The 17179-nt window shown below is 71.1% G+C and overlaps 2 protein-coding genes across 2 annotated transcripts in view; one reads left to right on the top strand and one right to left on the bottom strand.

The window, feature by feature from the left end:
* The window catches only part of LAMA5 (laminin subunit alpha 5), a 28729-nt gene extending 15744 nt beyond the window's left edge, over positions 1–12985 (top strand). Inside the window, exons 32-80 of the mRNA XM_055140165.1 lie at positions 400–539; positions 829–944; positions 1023–1234; positions 1357–1561; positions 1632–1776; positions 1862–2002; positions 2072–2233; positions 2322–2423; positions 2506–2589; positions 2791–3021; positions 3118–3231; positions 3322–3449; positions 3533–3613; positions 3691–3905; positions 4228–4328; positions 4401–4581; positions 4665–4814; positions 4899–5050; positions 5117–5227; positions 5356–5467; positions 5557–5727; positions 5811–6007; positions 6207–6323; positions 6398–6552; positions 6636–6777; positions 6855–6957; positions 7148–7258; positions 7431–7610; positions 7681–7829; positions 7908–8078; positions 8167–8303; positions 8391–8544; positions 8627–8760; positions 8883–9048; positions 9414–9554; positions 9630–9778; positions 10002–10134; positions 10223–10366; positions 10572–10702; positions 10779–10943; positions 11018–11156; positions 11232–11365; positions 11435–11627; positions 11710–11868; positions 11952–12114; positions 12191–12324; positions 12395–12488; positions 12561–12677; positions 12769–12985. Coding sequence (XP_054996140.1) covers positions 400–539; positions 829–944; positions 1023–1234; positions 1357–1561; positions 1632–1776; positions 1862–2002; positions 2072–2233; positions 2322–2423; positions 2506–2589; positions 2791–3021; positions 3118–3231; positions 3322–3449; positions 3533–3613; positions 3691–3905; positions 4228–4328; positions 4401–4581; positions 4665–4814; positions 4899–5050; positions 5117–5227; positions 5356–5467; positions 5557–5727; positions 5811–6007; positions 6207–6323; positions 6398–6552; positions 6636–6777; positions 6855–6957; positions 7148–7258; positions 7431–7610; positions 7681–7829; positions 7908–8078; positions 8167–8303; positions 8391–8544; positions 8627–8760; positions 8883–9048; positions 9414–9554; positions 9630–9778; positions 10002–10134; positions 10223–10366; positions 10572–10702; positions 10779–10943; positions 11018–11156; positions 11232–11365; positions 11435–11627; positions 11710–11868; positions 11952–12114; positions 12191–12324; positions 12395–12488; positions 12561–12677; positions 12769–12932 — 7130 coding nt within the window. The 3' untranslated portion in view covers positions 12933–12985. The remainder of the gene's footprint in view (positions 1–399; positions 540–828; positions 945–1022; positions 1235–1356; positions 1562–1631; positions 1777–1861; positions 2003–2071; positions 2234–2321; positions 2424–2505; positions 2590–2790; positions 3022–3117; positions 3232–3321; positions 3450–3532; positions 3614–3690; positions 3906–4227; positions 4329–4400; positions 4582–4664; positions 4815–4898; positions 5051–5116; positions 5228–5355; positions 5468–5556; positions 5728–5810; positions 6008–6206; positions 6324–6397; positions 6553–6635; positions 6778–6854; positions 6958–7147; positions 7259–7430; positions 7611–7680; positions 7830–7907; positions 8079–8166; positions 8304–8390; positions 8545–8626; positions 8761–8882; positions 9049–9413; positions 9555–9629; positions 9779–10001; positions 10135–10222; positions 10367–10571; positions 10703–10778; positions 10944–11017; positions 11157–11231; positions 11366–11434; positions 11628–11709; positions 11869–11951; positions 12115–12190; positions 12325–12394; positions 12489–12560; positions 12678–12768) is intronic.
* A 124-nt stretch (positions 12986–13109) lies between these two features.
* Positions 13110–16300, bottom strand: ADRM1 (ADRM1 26S proteasome ubiquitin receptor). The gene is made up of 10 exons (XM_004620276.3): positions 16152–16300; positions 15233–15446; positions 14901–15017; positions 14474–14597; positions 14307–14393; positions 14133–14214; positions 13789–14021; positions 13544–13701; positions 13364–13466; positions 13110–13293 (listed from the first exon to the last, which is right to left on the bottom strand). The coding sequence occupies exons 2-10, from the start codon at positions 15443–15445 to the stop codon at positions 13184–13186; spliced, it is 1227 nt and encodes a 408-aa protein (XP_004620333.1). The 5' UTR covers position 15446; positions 16152–16300; the 3' UTR covers positions 13110–13183.
* Positions 16301–17179: the final 879 nt, after the last annotated feature.

The following is a 17179-nucleotide window of genomic DNA, read 5'->3' as shown; positions in this document are numbered from 1 at the left end:
CCTGCCCTCCTGTGGCCCCGCCCCCAGGGGCCGCTCCTTTATTGGCTCTGTCCTCCTGCAGCCTCTGCAGCCTTGTCCTCCCGGACCCCGCCCCTTCCATCGCCACACCCTACCAGACCCCGGCCCTTCGCAGGTCCCACCCCTTGTGCCTCATTCACCAGTCAGGGACCACTCCCCCCACATCTGCCCGACTTCCCTGGTCTTTGCATTGCCCCGACCAGCCCCGCCTGGGGTGGTGCTGAGGGAGCAGCCTGGCCCTGCAGGAGACTCATGCCCATGCGCAGGCTGCGTGTCACAGCTGTCACTGGCTGGTAGGAAACCTGCTGTGGACACCCGCTGTCTCCAGTGGCCCAGGCTGGGTGGTACCTGGAGTCCACTGTGCCGTCCATTCGTCCTCAGGCCACGCCAATGCCAGCTTCTGCCCCCACGGTTATGGCTGCCGTGCCCTGGTGATGTGTGAGGGCCAGACAGTGCTGGACGTGACGGACAGTGAGCTGACAGTGACTCTCCGCGTGCCTGAGGGCCGCTGGCTCTGGCTGGTGAGTCCATGCTGGCCGTTCTGCTGTGTGACCCCCACCGGCAGGCCAGCACCAGGGACTGCAGGTGTCAGCATTTGTGGCCAGCCCATGAGGGCCCACAGGTCAGGAGGGCCTTCCTGGAGGAGGTGACCTGTGGCAGAGTGGAGAAGCCACGGGTTCAGAGTCCTTGAAGGTCGTAGCTGCCTGGCTGCGTCCTGGCGAGCTGCCGATTCCTGGGTGCTGTAGGCGCGGGCACATTCCTGCTCCGGGTTCTGCTGGGCCCCAGCGGTGACGGGGCCTGTTGTCACAGGACTATGTGCTGGTGGTCCCCGAGGACGCGTACAGCCCCAGCTTTCTCCGGGAGGAGCCCCTGGACCAGTCCTACGACTTCATCAGCCAGTGTACTGCCCGTGGCTACCACATCAGGTGGGCCAGGTGCTGGGGTCGGGCCGGGCAGGCAGCGGGGCCCTGGCCGGGCGCTGGCCTCACGCCGCTTCTCCGCAGCCCCAGCAGCGCGTCCCCGTTCTGCCGTGCTGCAGCCACTTCCTTGTCCCTCTTCTACAACAACGGGGCTCAGCCTTGCGCCTGCCACGAGGTCGGGGCCACGAGCCCCACGTGTGAGCCATTCGGGGGCCAGTGTCCCTGCCGCGCCCACGTCATCGGCCGGGACTGCTCCCGCTGTGCCACCGGCTACTGGGGCTTCCCCCAGTGCAGGCGTGAGTACCCTGAACCCATGGCGACTCGTGGCTGGGACTTCTAGAAGTTTCCGGGGTGGGACGGTGGTTGTGGGCCCCGGGCTGCGGGTGGGCGGACGTGCATGGGTGCCGTGTCCCCCCAGCCTGCGAGTGCGGAGCGCAGCTGTGTGAGGAGCTGACGGGCCGCTGCATCTGCCCGCCGCGCACCGTGCCCCCCGCCTGCGTGGTCTGCCAGCCCCAGAGCTTCGGCTGCCACCCGCTGGTGGGCTGTGAGGAGTGCAACTGCTCGGGGCCCGGTGTGGAGGCACTCACGGGCCCCAGCTGTGACGCGGACAGCGGCCAGTGCAGGTGAGCGGGGCTGGGCCGGCCGGGGCCATTTGGGGAGGGAGGCCCTGCAATCCTGCGCCCCCGCCTGCAGGTGCAGACCTCACGTGGCCGGACGCCGCTGTGACACTTGCACCCCCGGCTTCTACGGCTTCCCCAACTGCCGCCCGTGTGACTGCCACGCGGCAGGGTCGGCACCGGGCACATGCGACCCCCTGACTGGCCAGTGCTACTGCAAGGCAAGGCTGGGGGCAGGGTGGGACCCGGGGCTGCCGGGCCCAGGGAGGCCCCAGGGCTGCACCTGACCCGGCCCTCCTGCCCCAGGAGAACGTGCAGGGCCCGAGGTGTGACCAGTGCCGCCTCGGCACCTTCTCCCTGGACGCCGCCAACCCCAAGGGCTGCACCCGCTGCTTCTGCTTCGGTGCCACGGAGCGCTGCGGCAGCGCGGCTCTCTCCCGCCACGAGGTGCGTGGGGGCAGCCGGGTGCGAGGGCGGGTGCCCGGGGGCCGGGCCTGAGACGCATGTGCCCTGCAGTTCGTGGACATGGCCGGCTGGACGCTGCTGAGCGGGGACCAGCAGGAGGTGCCGCTCAAGGAGCAGGTGGAGGCAGAGCTGCTGACCGCAGACCTGCGGCCGCTGCCGGAGGCCTTCCCCGAGCTCTACTGGCAGGCCCCACCCTCCTACCTGGGGGACCGCGTGAGTGGATGGGGGCGGGGCGCCGGGGTCACGGGGGTCCCAGCCTCTGGGGTGCCTGGGGGCGTCCTGGTCACCCGCCTCCCTCCAGGTGTCGTCCTACGGGGGCACCCTGAGCTACGAGCTGCACTCGGAGACGCAGCGAGGAGACGTGTTCATCCCTGTGGAGAACCGCCCCGACGTGCTGCTGCAGGTGGCGGGGTGGGCGCGCCTGGGGGCGGGCGGGGCTGGCGCCAAGGCGAGGGGGACGCAGCTTCACGCCTGCCGCCTCCCAGGGCAACCAGATGAGCCTGACGTTCCTGGAGCCTGTGTACCCGGCACCTGGGCAGGTGCACCGTGGGCAGCTGCAGCTGGTGGAGGTGAGCGGAGCGCCTGGCCCGGCCCGTGCCCGCGTGGTAGCCAGTGCCCTTGGCCCTCGCTGCTTGTCCCCGCTCCTGCTGTCTCCTGACAGCTGCGTCCGCGTCCCGCGGGTCCCTCCTCAGCTTGGCCGCTGTTTGCACTCGGCCTCGGGCCCGCGTGGGCAGTGGGTGCCGGGTTGGAACCAGGCCTCTGGCCCACAGGGGAACTTCCGGCACACGGAGACCCACAACGCCGTGTCCCGCGAGGAGCTCATGATGGTGCTGGCCGGCCTGGAGCAGCTGCGCATCCGCGCGCTCTTCGCCGCCACCTCCTCGGCCGTGGCTCTGCGCAGGGTGGCCTTGCAGGTGGCCAGCGCCGCGGCTGGGGGACCTCCGGCCAGCACCGTGGAGCAGTGCCTGTGCCCTGCCAGCTACCGCGGGGCCTCCTGCCAGGTGAGGGTGGCCCCCAGCGCCCATCCCTTCCTCCCCGGGGCCCGGGTGTGTGGGCGGGCTGTGACCTGACCGTGCCCCCCGCTTGCTGGCCCCCAGGAGTGCGCACCTGGCCACTACCGGGACACCAAAGGGCCATTCCTGGGCCGCTGTGTGCCCTGTCAGTGCCACGGCCACTCGGACCGCTGTCTCCCCGGCTCCGGCGTCTGCGTGGTGAGCGGGGCCTTCCCTGCGGGTGGGCGGGGCGGACGGTGGGGACGCAGCACCCGGCGGGTGCGGCAGCTCAGACGCACTCGGCCCCAGGGCTGCCAGCACAACACAGCGGGCGACCACTGTGAGCTGTGCTCCCCGAGCTTCCTGCGCGGCCACCCCGAGGACCCGGCGGCACCCTGCGTCAGCTGCCCCTGCCCGCTCTCGGCGCCGTCCAACAAGTAAGCCCAGCCGGCCTGCCGCGGGGCGCGGCCGCGGGGGGGTCAGTGGGGGCTCGCGGGGCCTGACCGCTGCCCGCCTGCAGCTTTGCCACCGGCTGCGTCCTGCGCGGAGGCCGCCCCCAGTGCCTGTGCCGGCCCGGCTACGCGGGCGCCTCGTGTGAGCGGTGAGTTGGGCGGGGCCCGACCGGGCGGGCGGCATGGGAGAAGCGGGGCAGGCAGGCCTCTGACACCGGCCCTGCAGGTGCGCCCCCGGTTTCTTCGGGAACCCGCTGGTGCTGGGCAGCTCGTGCCAGCCTTGTGACTGCAGCGGCAATTCGGACCCCAACATGCTGTTCAGCGACTGTGACCCCCTGACGGGCGCCTGCCGCAGCTGCCTGCACCACACCGCGGGGCCCCGCTGCCAGAGCTGTGCCCCCGGCTTCTACGGCAACGCGCTGCTGCCCGGGAACTGCACCCGTAGGCGGGGCGGGGCGGGGCTTGGCGGGGAGGGGAGGGGCTTGGCTCGGTGGGGCGGGGCGGGGCAGCGCAGGGAAGGGCTTGGTGGGGCGGGGCGCGGTGGGGCGGGGCGCGGCGCGGCCGGGTGGGGAGTGAGGACGAGGGACTGGTGGACTGCTCCACTGCCCCAGGTCCAGGTCGTGCTCAAGCCTTGGGGCCCGGCCCAGCTGCCTCCCATCTCTGAGGACCCCAGGCCCCTGCGGGCAGCTGGGGGTGGGCCGAGGCTAGGGGGCCGGGCGAGGGGCGTCCTTGGAGGGTGGTGTGGTCACATATCCTCCCGCAGGGTGTGACTGTTCGCCGTGCGGGACGGAGGCCTGTGACCCCCACAGTGGACACTGCCTGTGCAAGGCCGGAGTGGGCGGGGCCCGCTGTGAGCGCTGCCAGGTGGGCAGTATTGGGGCGGGTGGGGGAGCCCTCAGGGGCCGTGGGGGCCTGCTGACCCCGGCCCCCTTGCAGGAAGGACACTTCGGCTTTGAGGGCTGCGGGGGCTGCCAGCCATGCTCCTGTGGGCCGGCTGCCAAGAGCCCCGAGTGCCACCCCGAGAGCGGACACTGCACCTGCCGGCCGGGCGCCTGGGGACCCCAGTGCCGCGAGTGCGCCCCCGGGCACTGGGGGCTCCCGGAACAGGGCTGCAGGCGTGAGTCGGGCTGAGGGGATGGGGCCCCCGGGGTCCCCAGAGGAGCCCTGAGCCCACCCCTCACCACCCTTCCCCCACCCCAGGCTGCCAGTGCCAGGGGGGCCACTGTGACCCCCACACGGGTCGCTGCACCTGCCCTCCCGGGCTCAGCGGGGAACGCTGTGACACTTGCAGCCACCAGCACCACGTGCCTGTGCCCAGCGGGCCTGGGGGTCGAGGCGTCCACTGCGAAGGTAATGTCTCTTCCCCTCTCCTCTCCCTGTCGCCCCCACGCCCCCTTCACCCCGCCTTCCACTGACCTGCACCCTCCCCCCCAGTGTGTGACCACTGTGTGGTGCTGCTCCTGGACGAGCTGGAGCAGGCCGGCACCCTCCTCCCGGCCATCCGCGAGCAGCTGCGTGGCCTCAACGCCAGCTCTGCGGCCTGGGCCCGGCTGCATGCGCTGAGCCGATCCATCGCCAGCCTGCAGGTACTGCCCAGCCCTGCCCCTACACCCCAGGGACAGAGCATCTCCCTCACCACCCCCTGCCCACAGAGCCAGCTCCAGGGCCCCCTGGGCCCCCGCCACCATGAGGAAAAGCAGCTGGAGGCGCTGGAGCAGGAGAGCGCCCGGCTGGAGCAGGACGGACAGCGGCTGGATGGGCAGGCAGGACCCCCCAGGACCCCCGCCCTTCCCCAGAATCCGCCCTGGAACCCATCCCCCCCGCCTCAGAGGCATCCTGGGTCAGGGGTCGGGCTCCCACAGGCACTGATGGGGTGGGGTCTTGTCCACAGGCCTCAGAGGCCAAAGCCCGGGCGGGCCAGCTGCTGGACAGCACCACGGCCACACTGAACCGGGCACAGACGCTGCAGACCAGCATCCAGGCTGTGGAGCAGAGCCTGAGGGGTAGGGCTGGCTGGCGCGGCTGGCGTGGGTGGCTGGGCAGCCTAGCCAGGCCCGGGGACTGCCCATGCCTGATGGCTCCCGCCCCGCAGACCTCAAGGCGCAGATGGACCATCTGTTCCCAGCCAACACCTCGGCGCCCTCCGGGGAGCAGCTGCGCCGGGCGCTGGCTGAAGCAGAGCGGCTGCTCGGGCAGATGAGGGCCCGGACCCTGGTGCTCCCGCGGGCTGCTGCGGAGGCTGAGCTGGGCGAAGCCCAGAGACGTGAGTGTCGGGCTGGGGCACGGTGGAGGGGGCGCTGGGGGCACCACCTGACTGCCCCGTCCCCCTCCCGCCCTGCTGGGCAGTGCTGGCCCAGGTGCGGGAGCAGCTGACGAGCCGCTGGGAAGGGAACCAGGCGCTGGCCGCAGGCGCACGGGACCGGCTGGCGCAGCACGAGGCCGGGCTCATGGACCTGCGGGAGGCACTGAACCGGGCCGTGGGCACCACACGGAAGGCCGAGGAGCTCAACAGCCGCAACCTGGCACGCCTGGAGGAGGCCCTGGTGAGCCCTGGCCCCGCCCACGCCGCTAGGCCCTGCCCCTGCTCGGCCCCGCCCTCCCCGCAGATCATGCCCCCCGTCGGACACGCCCTCCCTACAGGCCACGCCCCGGTCGGACACGCCCACCCCGTTCTGCCCCCTTCCCGCCCTGCGCTGCCCGACCCACTGCCCCCTCTCGCCACCTCGCCCTTGCCGCCCACAGCAACGCAAGCAAGATCTGTCCCGGGATAACGCCACGCTGCGAGCCACGCTGCAGTCCGCCCGCAACACGCTGGCCCAGCTCTCGGTGCTGCTCCGGGGCCTGGACCAGGCCAGGGAGGTGAGCTGACCTCGCTCTGCGCCCCGCGAGACCCAGTGGGCAGAGGCGGGGAGCTCACAGATGCGCCCCCCCAGGAGTACGAGCACCTGGCCGCCAACCTGGACGGGGCCCGCACGCCGCTGGCCGAGAAGATCCAGGCCTTCTCCCCCGCCAGCAGCAAGGTGGGGCTGGTGGAGGCGGCCGAGGCCCACGCCTGGCGCCTGGACCAGCTGGCGCGCAACCTGAGCAGGTGCCGTCGGGGGGAGCCCGGGCGCGGGCGGGCGGGCGGGCGGGCAGGCGGGCGGGCCGCCCGTGACCACCCCCCTCCCTCAGCATCATCCGCGGGGTGAACCAGGACCGCTTCATCCAGCGCGCCATCGATGCGGCCAGCGCCTACAGCAGCATCCTGCGGGCCGTGCAGGCGGCCGAGAGCACGGCTGACCAGGCCCTGCGGGAGGCCACGCACACGTGGCAGGTGAGGCTCGGACCCACCGGCCCCCGGGAGCCCCCGCCCCGCCCGGCCCCCGGGTGACACGTCTGTCTCGTTGGCAGACGGTGGTCCAGCGTGGCCTGGCGGCCTGGGCGCGGGAGCTGCTGGCCAATGGCAGCGCCCTGGAAGACGCTGTGGGCGGGGAGCAGCGGAGGCTGGCCCAGGGTGAGCTGGGTCCTCCCCGCCGTCAGCCTGCCGGTGCCGGGTCCTGGGGTGTGGGGGGGGGGCGTGCCCGACGCCTTTCCCAGGGGCCCACTGTCTCTGTGAAGTGGGGGTTGGCTCTGCCTGGGGCCTGGGGCTGGCTGGGGTGCGGGTCCATGTGTCGCCTGGGGCCTGAGCCGTGTCCTCCGTGCAGCACGGGCCACCCTGCAGGTCACAGGGACGAAGCTCCGCGACGCCCAGGCCAAGCAGGAGCAGCTGGTCGCCCGTGTGCAGGAGGCGCAGGCCATGCTGGCCATGGACACGAGTAGGTGGCCCCGGGCCAGACGCTCGCCAGGGGCCGAGGCGAGCGGGGTGAGGGGGGCGGCGCCCACCGAGGGCAGGGCAGGGGCCAGGAGACCCCGCAGGGGAATGGGGTCGTGGATTGTCCTGGGCCTCTCGTGGGGTCCTGGGGGCTGAATGCGGACCCTGCCCCGCAGACGAGACGAGTCAGAAGATCGCCCACGCCAAGGCCGTGGCGGCCCAGAGTCTGGACGCGATGGAGCGCATGAATGCGCAGCTGCGAGACATGCGGGAGAACGTGGAGCAGTGGCAGGGCCAGTACACGGGCCTGCAGGGCCAGGACCTGGGCCAGGCCGTACTGGACGCCGGGCGCTCAGGTGGGCCGGGGCCTGGGCCCTGTGGGGGGGCCGGGCCTGCGTCTTTGCTCACACGCCCCGCCCCACACAGTGTCGGGGCTGGAGAAGACACTGCCCCAGCTGCTGGCCAAGCTGAGTGACCTGGAAAACCGAGGCTCGCCCAACGCCAGCCTGGCCCTGGCCGCCAGCATCGGCCGCGTGCGGGAGCTGATTGCCCAGGCCCGGGGGGCAGCTAGCAAGGTGCGGGTGCGGGTGTCGGGACTGGGGGGATCTGGGCTACTGGACACAGGCAGCGGCTGCTGACTGGTGTCCACACAGGTCAAAGTACCCATGAAGTTCAACGGGACTTCGGGGGTGCGTCTGCGGGCCCCCCGGGACCTCTCCGACCTGGCTGCGTACACTGCCCTCAAGTTCTACCTGCAGAGGCCCGAGCCCGTGGCCGGGGAGCCTGCAGGCAGCCAGTTTGTGCTGTACCTGGGCAGCCGCCAGGTACTGGGCAGGCCGCGGACGGGCGGGCAGTGGGCAGTGCCTCTGCCGGCTGGGTCACGCCCCTGAGTGTCCCCCCACACCCGCCCAGGGCACCGGTGACTACATGGGTGTGGCCCTGCGTGACCAGAAAGTACACTGGGTGTACCGCCTGGGGACAGCGGGTCCGGCCACCCTCAGCATCGACGAGGACATTGGGGAGCAGTTTGCTGCCGTCAGCCTGGACAGGTGGGGACCGTATGCACCGCCCGCCCCCCCATCCTGTGGCTACCCCCTCCATCCCCCTCCCCCGCTGTACATCACCCCTTCCCTCAGGAGCCTGCAGTTCGGCCACATGTCAGTCACTGTGGAGAAGCAGACTCCGCACGAAACCAAGGGGGACACGGTGGCCCCCGGGGCCGAGGGGCTGCTCAGCCTGAACCCAGATGACTTTGTCTTCTACGTGGGGGGGTACCCCAAAAACTTCACGGTGAGACCCGCAGGCCCCTCCCGCCAAGCCCCTGGAGTCGGGCGTCTCCCAGTGGGCAGGGCCCTCACTGGCCTTCTCACAGCCCCCCAAGCCCCTGCACTTGGACCGTTACCGAGGCTGCATCGAGCTGGATACACTCAACGAGCAGGTCGTCAGCCTCTACAACTTCGAGGAGACCTTCCAGCTGGACACGGCGGTGGACAAGCCCTGCGCTCGGTGGGCGCCCTGCCCAGCCCCACCCCTGCCGGTGCCGCCCCGCCTCCGCCCCGCCCCTGCCCCGCCCCCACGCTCGCCCCGCCTTGCCCCGCCCCACCCCAACGACCCCCTCGCACCTGCAGCTCCAAGTTCACCGGGGATCCCTGGCTCACCGACGGCTCCTACCTGGACGGCTCTGGCTTCGCCCGCATCACGCTGGACAATCGCCAGAACTTGGTCACCTACCGCTTCGAGCAGGAGCTGCGGCTCGTTTCCTCCGAGGGCATCATCTTCTTCCTGCAACACCAGGTGCCCTCGGCCACGCCCACTGGCCCCAGGCACTGGCCACACCCACAGCCATGCCCCCCCGGTTCTGTTCACTGGCCCCCCCACCACCTATGCCCAGTGCTGGCCCACGTGCCTACCCACTGACCACACTGCCGACCCCCTAACTGCCCACATCAACTCACACCACTGATCCTACTCCTTGACCACTCCCTGACCCTGCCCACTGATCCCAACCCACCGACCTTTGTACCTTTACTGGCTCCCCACTCCCGCTGACACCCCCCCCCCGCTGTGCCCCTCCCCACAGACTCATCCTTACCTTCCCCTGCTGTCCCCAAGCCCGTTCCCGCTGCCCCTGGCCAAGACTGACCGGTCCTTGTTCCCAGGCCCAGTTTCTGTGCCTGGCCGTGCGGGAAGGCAGCCTGCAGCTGCTCTATGACTTCGGCAAGGGTCTGCAGGTGACCAACGCCACGACCAGTCCCACCCCAGCCCCGACCCCACCGACCCTGACTGTGGCCAGTAAAGCGGTAAGTGCCAGCAGGCGGTGGCCAGGGGGCCATGGGGGTGGGCGTGTGCCAGCCCTGAGCCCCTGCTGTGCGCAGATCCAGGTATACGCGCTATACTCCGGCAACCCGCGAGTGGTGGTGCGCGTGGAGCGGATGGTGGTGTTCAACGTGGAGCACGACAACACGCTCAACCTGGCAGACACCTACTACCTGGGCGGCGTGCCGCCGGGCCAGCTGCCCACCAGGTGGGACGGGGAGAGGGTCGTGCCACCTGGGTGCTGTCCCCAGCTGCGCCCCGGGTGGGGCTGAGAGGGTCATGCCACCTGGGCGCTGTCCCCAGCTGTGCCCCGGGTGGGGCTGGGAGAGGGTCGTGCCACCTGGGCGCTGTCCCCAGCTGTGCCCTGGGTGGGACTGGGAGGGGCTGGGGATGACACCTCCCACACGTGCCCCTGCCTCGTGCCCCCACAGCCTGCGGCGGCTCTTCCCCTCGGGGGGCTCCATCCGGGGCTGCATCAAGGGCATCAAGGCCCTGGGCAAGTATGTGGACCTCAAGAGGCTGAACACCACGGGCATCAGTTTCGGCTGCACAGCGGACCTGCTGGTGAGCCGCCTAGGCCCATCCTTGCCCTCGCCCCTGCCGCCGCTGGGCCCCCGGCCGCGCCCCCAGCCTCAGGTCCCCCCGTCCGCAGGTGGAGCGCGCCGCGACCTTCCACGGACACGGCTTCCTGCCGCTGCCGCTGCCCGACGTGGCGCCACTCTCCGGGAGCGTGTACTCGGGCTTCGGCTTCCGGGGCCGCCAGGACAGCGGGCTGCTCTACCACCGCCAGGAGCCCGTGCGTACCGGCTGGCCGGCCTGGCCCCGCCCCAGCCCCTGGCCCCGCCCCCGGACGGATCGACCCCGCCCCTCGCCCTACCTCGGCCCCGCCCCGGGACCGATCGGCTCCGTCCCTGGCCCTTGTGTCCACCGGGTCCCCTGCAGCTGGGCTCCTGCGGGAGTGCGCAGGGCGGACCCTGGTCTAGCTGACCATGTCCCCCCAGGACGGGCTGTGCGAGGTGTCCCTGCAGCAGGGCCACGTGGCGCTCCGGCTGGCCGGGACCGAGGTGAGGAGCCGCGTGGCCCTGGCCGACGGGGCTGCGCACTACGTGGCCTTCTACAGCAACAGCAGCGGGTGAGCGGCCCGGGCGCTGGAGGCGGGCGGCGGGCGCGGGCGGGCAGCGCGGGGCTGGACACTGCCCTTCCCCCAGGCTCTGGCTCTACGTGGACGACCAGCTGCAGCAGATGAAGCCCCACCAGGAGCCCCACCGCAGGTCCCCATCCCAGCAGCCCCGTATGCTCTTGCTGGGGGGCTTGTCTGAGCCGGGGGCTTCTCGGCACTTCCAGGGGTGCATGAGCAACATCTTCGTGCAGCGGTGAGTGAGGCTGGACCAGGATGGGAGTGCGTCCTGGGCAGCCTGACGCTGACCATGGACACCCCCGCCCCCAGGCTCCAGGGCCCCCAGGGAGTGTTTGACCTGCAGCAGCACCTGGGCAGGGTCAACGTGAGCTTAGGCTGCACCCCCCCGGCCGATATGCAGCCCCCAGCACTGGTGCCCAGAGGACTGCAAGCCCCCCCAGCTCAGAAGGTGGGTCTCGGCGGGCGGCGGGCCAGGGACCTTCCTGGGTAGCCTCACACATCCCACCCCACCTTTCTGTTGCAGGCCTCTCGCCAGAGCCGCCAGCCCAGCCCGGACCCTGCCTGCGCGGTGGCTGCTCTGCCCCGCAGCCCCCCAGATGCCTACCAGTTTGGGGGGGTGCTGCCCGCTCACCTGGAGTTTGGCCTTTCAGGGCACTGGTAGGTGGAGTGCTGGGCTGCGGGCTGGGGTGTGCGGGCCCCCTGCTGACCCGTGACTTCCTCTGCCAGGACCCGCCTGTCCCTGGTGGTCCGGCCTTGGACCCCCGACGGCCTGCTGCTCCTTGCTGCCCCCCAGGTGGCGGGTGGCCCCTCCCTGCTGCTCTCCCTGAACCATGGACGCTTCCTAGTGCAGACAGAGGGGCCCGGGCCCCGGCTGCATGTCAAGAGCCGCCGGCGGATGCGAACAGGCCAGTGGCACAAAGTGAGGACCGCGGAGGGAGTGGGAGCAGGGCGGGCCAACCTGGCATGCTCAGCACGGCCCCACCTGCTGCCTCTCCCCACAGGTGTCCGTGATGTGGGAGAAGACTCGAGTCCAGCTGGTGACAGGCCGGGCCCGCGTGGAGGCCCAGGCAGCACCCGGCCAGCGACTTCAGGGGGCAGAGCTGCCCCGGCCCCACACTCTCTTTGTGGGGGACCTCCCTGCCAGCACTGCCCAGCTCTCAGTGAGAAGCAGCCCGCCCCCCTCCCCCCCAGCCCTGGTCCTGCTCCGTGCCCGCCCTGACTCTGGACCCTTTGTGCCCTACAGATGGTGAGCAGCTCTGCCAGGTTTAGCGGCTGCGTGAGGAAACTGAGGCTGGACGGGCGGCCCCTGGGAACGCCCAGGCGTGTAGTGGGGGTCACACCCTGCTACTCGGGGCCTCTGGAGAAAGGCCTCTTCTTTGCCGCTGGTGGAGGCGTCCTCAGCCTAGGTAGGCCCGGAGCCGGTGGCCCTGCCCAGCCCATGGAGGGGTGTGCCCGCAGCCCCCTCACGGCCTCTCCCCACAGGCCTCCCCAGGTCCCCCCTGCCCTCCCTGGAGCTGGAGCTGGAGCTGCGGCCCCGGACGGCCTTGGGCCTCGTCCTGCACCTGGGCGAAGAGCAGGTGCCACCCTATCTGCAGCTGCAGCTGGTGGGGCGACAGGTGAGCCCTGGGTGTGCGGGAGGGTGGGGGAGTCCCAGTCTCGGCCGTGCCCCTGACCCCTGGCCCCCAGGTCCTGTTGAGGGCTGATGACGGCACAGGTGAGGCCTCCACGTGGGTGACTCGCCCCAAGGCACTGTGTGACGGGCAGTGGCACCGAGTGGCAGGTAAGCTGGGCCCTCGTTGCAGGGGGACCTTGTGGGGGAAGTAGGCCAGCCCTAAGGCTCCACGCCCCCCAGTGTCCAGCAGTGGGCACGAGCTACAGCTGGAAGTGGACACACACACCAACCACACCCTGCGCCCTGGCCCTGTGGTCGCCCAGACCCCAGCCCTGCTGCACCTTGGAAGCCTGCCCGGTAAGTGGCCTCAGGCCAGCGCTGGGCCCACTGGCTGTGACCCTCACGGACCCGAGACCCCCTCTGCTCACTCATCTTCCCTGTACCACAGAGCTCACGTTCACACAGGATGGACTCCTCACCTGGGCACGCCCTCGGCCCCCTGCCTACAGCGGCTGCATGAGGAACCTGGTGGTCAACGGGTCCCCTGTCCCCTGGTCTCACGCTGCCAGCACCCAGGGGGCAGTGGTAGCCGGCAGCTGCCCTGCCGGGTAGCAGGCCCCGCCCCCTCGACTGTCAGTCATTTCCCTACTCCGGATAAAGCTGGTTCTGGAAGAGGCTTGTGTGCGTGCTCTCTCTGGGTGGGGCAGGCAGCCCCCGCCCGCCTGCTGAGCGCCCCCCCCCCGGTCCCCACTGTGGTGCTTGTCCCGGCAAAGACCCGGCATTGGCAGGTAAAGAAAAGATGTTTATTGGAGAGCACACAGGAGGTGGGAGCAAGCTGGCGTGGCGGCGGGGCGGGCGCCGGCTCAGTCCAGGCTCATGTCCTCCTCTTCGTCCTTCTTGTCCTTGCTCTCCTCGGCCTCCTTCTGCTCGGGGCTGGCACCATTCTGCATGGCTTTGGCAAATGCTTCCACATCTGGAAGCAGGGCTGAGCTCAGGGCCCCTTCCTGGGGGTGGGGCCGCCCCTCCCACACCAGGATACTCACCGCCCTTGTTGGCCGCCTCCACTGCCTCGCTGGGCAGGCCGAACTGGCACATGAGGGGTCCCAGCTGCCCCGAGGCCAAGGCCGCGCTGAACATGCCCAGGGCCTGCGTGGAAGCAGCAGCTCGAGTGGGCCCGGGGCCCGGGCCCCGGGGCAGAGGCCCCCCGCCTGGGCGCGGCCTACCTGCTGGAACTGGGGGGAGGTGAGAGTGTTCTGGATCTCCTCGGCTGTCTGGGGCAGCGACTCCCCCGAGGGCAGGTAGGGCAGCAGGCGCTCCTGGACGTCTGCGTTGGCCAGGATGGGCGCCATGATCTCCGGCGTCAGCACACTGGCCAGGTCCACTAGGACGCAGGCATGGGGCCGTGAGGGTCACGCACGGCCTGCGGAGGGCCCACCCGCCAGGACACAGGGACTCTGGGCCTCGGTACCTTGCTGGCCGGCCCCGGGTCCTGGCGGCACATTCATCGTGGCCAGAATGTTCTGGAGGTCACTCAGCTGAATGGCCTGGGTCGGGCTGGCTGCTGCGCTGGCCCCGTTTCCTGAGCTGGGCGCGGGGCTGGGGCTGGTGGCAGAGGCAGCGGCTGGGGCAGAGGGCGCTGGGGTGGCGCGGGCGGAAGAGGCCGTGGAGGATGGGGTGGCAGCGGCCGACTGGCTCCGGGAGCTGAAGAGCAAGAAGACAGCTAGAGAGACAGCTGGACAGACAGCCCCTCCTGTGGGCGCTTCTGCCCTCCCCCCAAGTCCTGGGGACAGCGGGACGGATGCCCGGCCTCACCTGGATGGGGAGCTGCTGGCAGGAGGCCCTCCGCTCCCCAGCAAGCTGGCCAGCCCCGGCCCGGTCAGGGCCCCCAGCCCACCTAGGAGGGGAGGGAGCCGGGCTCAGCCACAGGCCATTCAAAGCAGGGCACCTCCTCACCCCCCACGCCACTCCCGGTGCCCCGGGCCTCACCCAGCCCTCCGAGCCCGGCGGGTCCGATGAGCTGCATCAGCTGGCTGTGGCTCATGTTGCCCAGCAGACTCTGCAGGCCGCCCTCGCCTGCAACACAGTGGCTCAGGCCCAGCTCCCCGCCCCGCGCCCAGACCACCAGCCGCCCCGCCAGGCCACGGGGACCCTACCTCCCAGCGCAGACAGCTCGTGGCCTCCACTTCCGCTGGCCCCCAGCGCCCCAGGCATCGGGGGGTTGTTCAAGTACTCATTGACCTTCCGGCAGTGCTCCTCGTCCTGATCGGTCTTGGGCTCCTGAGGAGGAACGAGAGGTGCTGAGGGGTGGGCTCCCAGCGCCCGACCCCTGGGGGAAGGCCCGGGACATAGGCGATCAGCCTTGGAGCAGCTCACCGCCACTTGTCAATGCAGCGACTCCCGGGCATGCCACACCAACACAGGCGGGCACAGGGAAGAGGTGCAGCCCTGAGGTGCCGGCCTAGAGAGCAGCCAGACCCACCTGCCTGTGTTCGGCCACTGGAGGACGGGGGAGGGGGAAGCGCTCGCTGCATGAGGGCCCGGCACGACCGGCCTCACCCCCGTCAGACAGGGGCCACACACCTGCATCCAGAAGAAGAGCCGCTTGGAGCCGGCCTTGAACTTGAGCACGTAGACCCTCCCGCTGGGGCACTGCGGCACACGCTTGAACTCGCAGTCATCAGGGAAGATGATCAGGTCCTGTGGAGCCAAGGGTCAGCCGTGTCCTCGGCTCCCTCCGGATGGGACGCACAGACTAGGGCTCTCAGGGGAGGGGAGCAGGCAGGGACTGGTGCTCCGGGACCCCCTCAGCCCCCTAGCCCCACTGGTTTTTGCCATCATTTGAGCCGAGCTGAAGAGGTGGGTGGCCTGTCCACCTCATGAGCGGGACACAGCCTGGCCCAGCACCCACTTACATCCTCCACACTGCCTGACGCCCGATCCTTCCAGCAGAAGTGAATGAGGGAGTCGTCCGTCTGCTGGATGTACACGAGCCCCTTCCGCTTGTCGGGGGTGACCGTGGTGCCCTTCAGGGACATCTTGCCGGCTCGGAACTCCACCAAGTACTTGTTAGAGGTGCCCCGGGCGCCGGGCACCAGGCTGGGAAATAAGGCTCCAGAGGCTGCCATCCTGCAGCAGGGGACAAGGGCCGTCAGCGCGGCCCTGCACCGGGCACCCCAGGCTGGCAGCATTGGGCCCCCAGGGAAGGCAGCTCCGGCCCCCCCCACCCCGCCCCGCGTCCCCCAGGCCAGCATCGGGACCCCCGGGAGGCAGCTCCGGCCCCCCCCACCGCGTCCCCCAGGAGGCAGCTCCAGGCGCCCCGCGCCCCCCAGGCCGGCAGCATCGGGACCCCCGGGAGGCAGCTCCGGGCCCCCCCGTGCCCCCCAGGCCGGCAGCATCGGGACCCCCGGGAGGCAGTTCCGGCCCCCCCCACCGCGTCCCCCAGGTCGGCAGCATCGGGACGCCCGGGAGGCAGCTCCGGGCGCCCCGCGCCCCCCAGGCCTGCTGCATTGGGACCCCCGGGAGGCAACATCGGGACCCCCGCGGCCCCCAGGCCGGCAGCTCCGGGCGCCCCGGAACCCCCGCGACCCCCAGGACGGCAGCACCGAGACCTCCAGGCCGGCAGCTCCGGGCCCACCGGAACCCCCGCGGCCCCCAGGACGGCGGCACCGAGACCCCCGGGCCGGCTGCTCCGGGGCCCCCAGGTCACTGCGTCGCCGCCGATGGGGACGCCCGCAAGGCGCGGGCACCGGCCGGACCCCCGCGTTCCCCGCCTTCCCGGGCCGGCCCGCCGGGCTCCGGCCCCCGCCGCCCCCCGCCCAGACGCCTCCGCACCTGTCCGCGCCGAGACTCCGCCGAGAAGCGCCGTCCGGGACCGCTTCCTCCTCCTTCAGCGCCTGCCGGGCCCCGCCGGAAGTCCCCGATCGCCCCGCCCCCCACTGCCCTCGCCGCCGATTGGCTTCCGTCAGGAGCGGGCCCGGCGCCTTCCCTTGAGAGATTGGCGAAGAGGGCCGTCCATCACCCTTCCTCTTCCCACCCCGCACCAGCGGCCCCTTCCGGCGGAAGCGCGGGCCTGTGCGCGCTGGCCAGAGCGGCCCCTATTGTTGCTGTGTCATAGGGGCGCGGCGGCGGCCCCTAGCGGCGGCGCCGGGAACGGCGGGCGGGACGGGGCACACGCGGGCAGGAGGCGGAGACGAGCGGACGCCCCGTCCCACGTCGCGGAAGCGGCCAGCGACCCGGACCCCTGAATAGTGACCGGACCTCAGGCCAGCACGTGGGTGGGTGTGTCTCGGGGACCCTGCGTGCCCTTCTGCCCAGGATTGCAAGACCCTTGGCCCGCTGCAGCCTGGGCATCAGGGACCATGCAGACCCCCCCAGCTAGAGAGCCCAGCGGGGACCCCTCACACGCCCGCCGAGACGTGCACCTGGCTGACCAAGGGGCTCTGGTGGCTTCATCTGTAGCAGGTTCTCTTCGGGGTCGTGTCCTTGCACACAGTTGGCTGGGCAGGGTGGGCGCTGGGTCTGCGATCCCAGAATGGGGCGTGTCCCCTTGGCCCTCCCAGCTCCTCTGATTGTCCATCGCGTGGTCAGTGCTGCGGAGGCCTGCCCAGTGTCTGACCTGGGACTGAGTGGTGTGGCCAGTGGCTGGCACCAGATAGCCCAATACTTGGCCCAGGGGGCGGCCCAGCTTCCTGGGGGCACCTTCCAGCTCCTAGGTGCCCTCTCAGACACCAGAGCACCGCGGAGAAACCTCTGGGGCCTCACACAGAGCCAGGAGTGCAGCACTGACCAGGGCCCCAGGGCTGACCGTAATTACCAAGAGACCAGGACTGGCCAGGAGACCCCCAGGACAGGCCTTCAGG

The sequence above is a fragment of the Sorex araneus genome, chromosome 5 (assembly GCF_027595985.1).
Source record: "Sorex araneus isolate mSorAra2 chromosome 5, mSorAra2.pri, whole genome shotgun sequence".
Classification (NCBI taxonomy): Eukaryota; Metazoa; Chordata; class Mammalia; order Eulipotyphla; family Soricidae; genus Sorex; species Sorex araneus.
The sequence above is the reverse complement of the archived record's forward strand: the minus strand, read 5'-3'. Positions and strand labels throughout refer to the sequence as shown.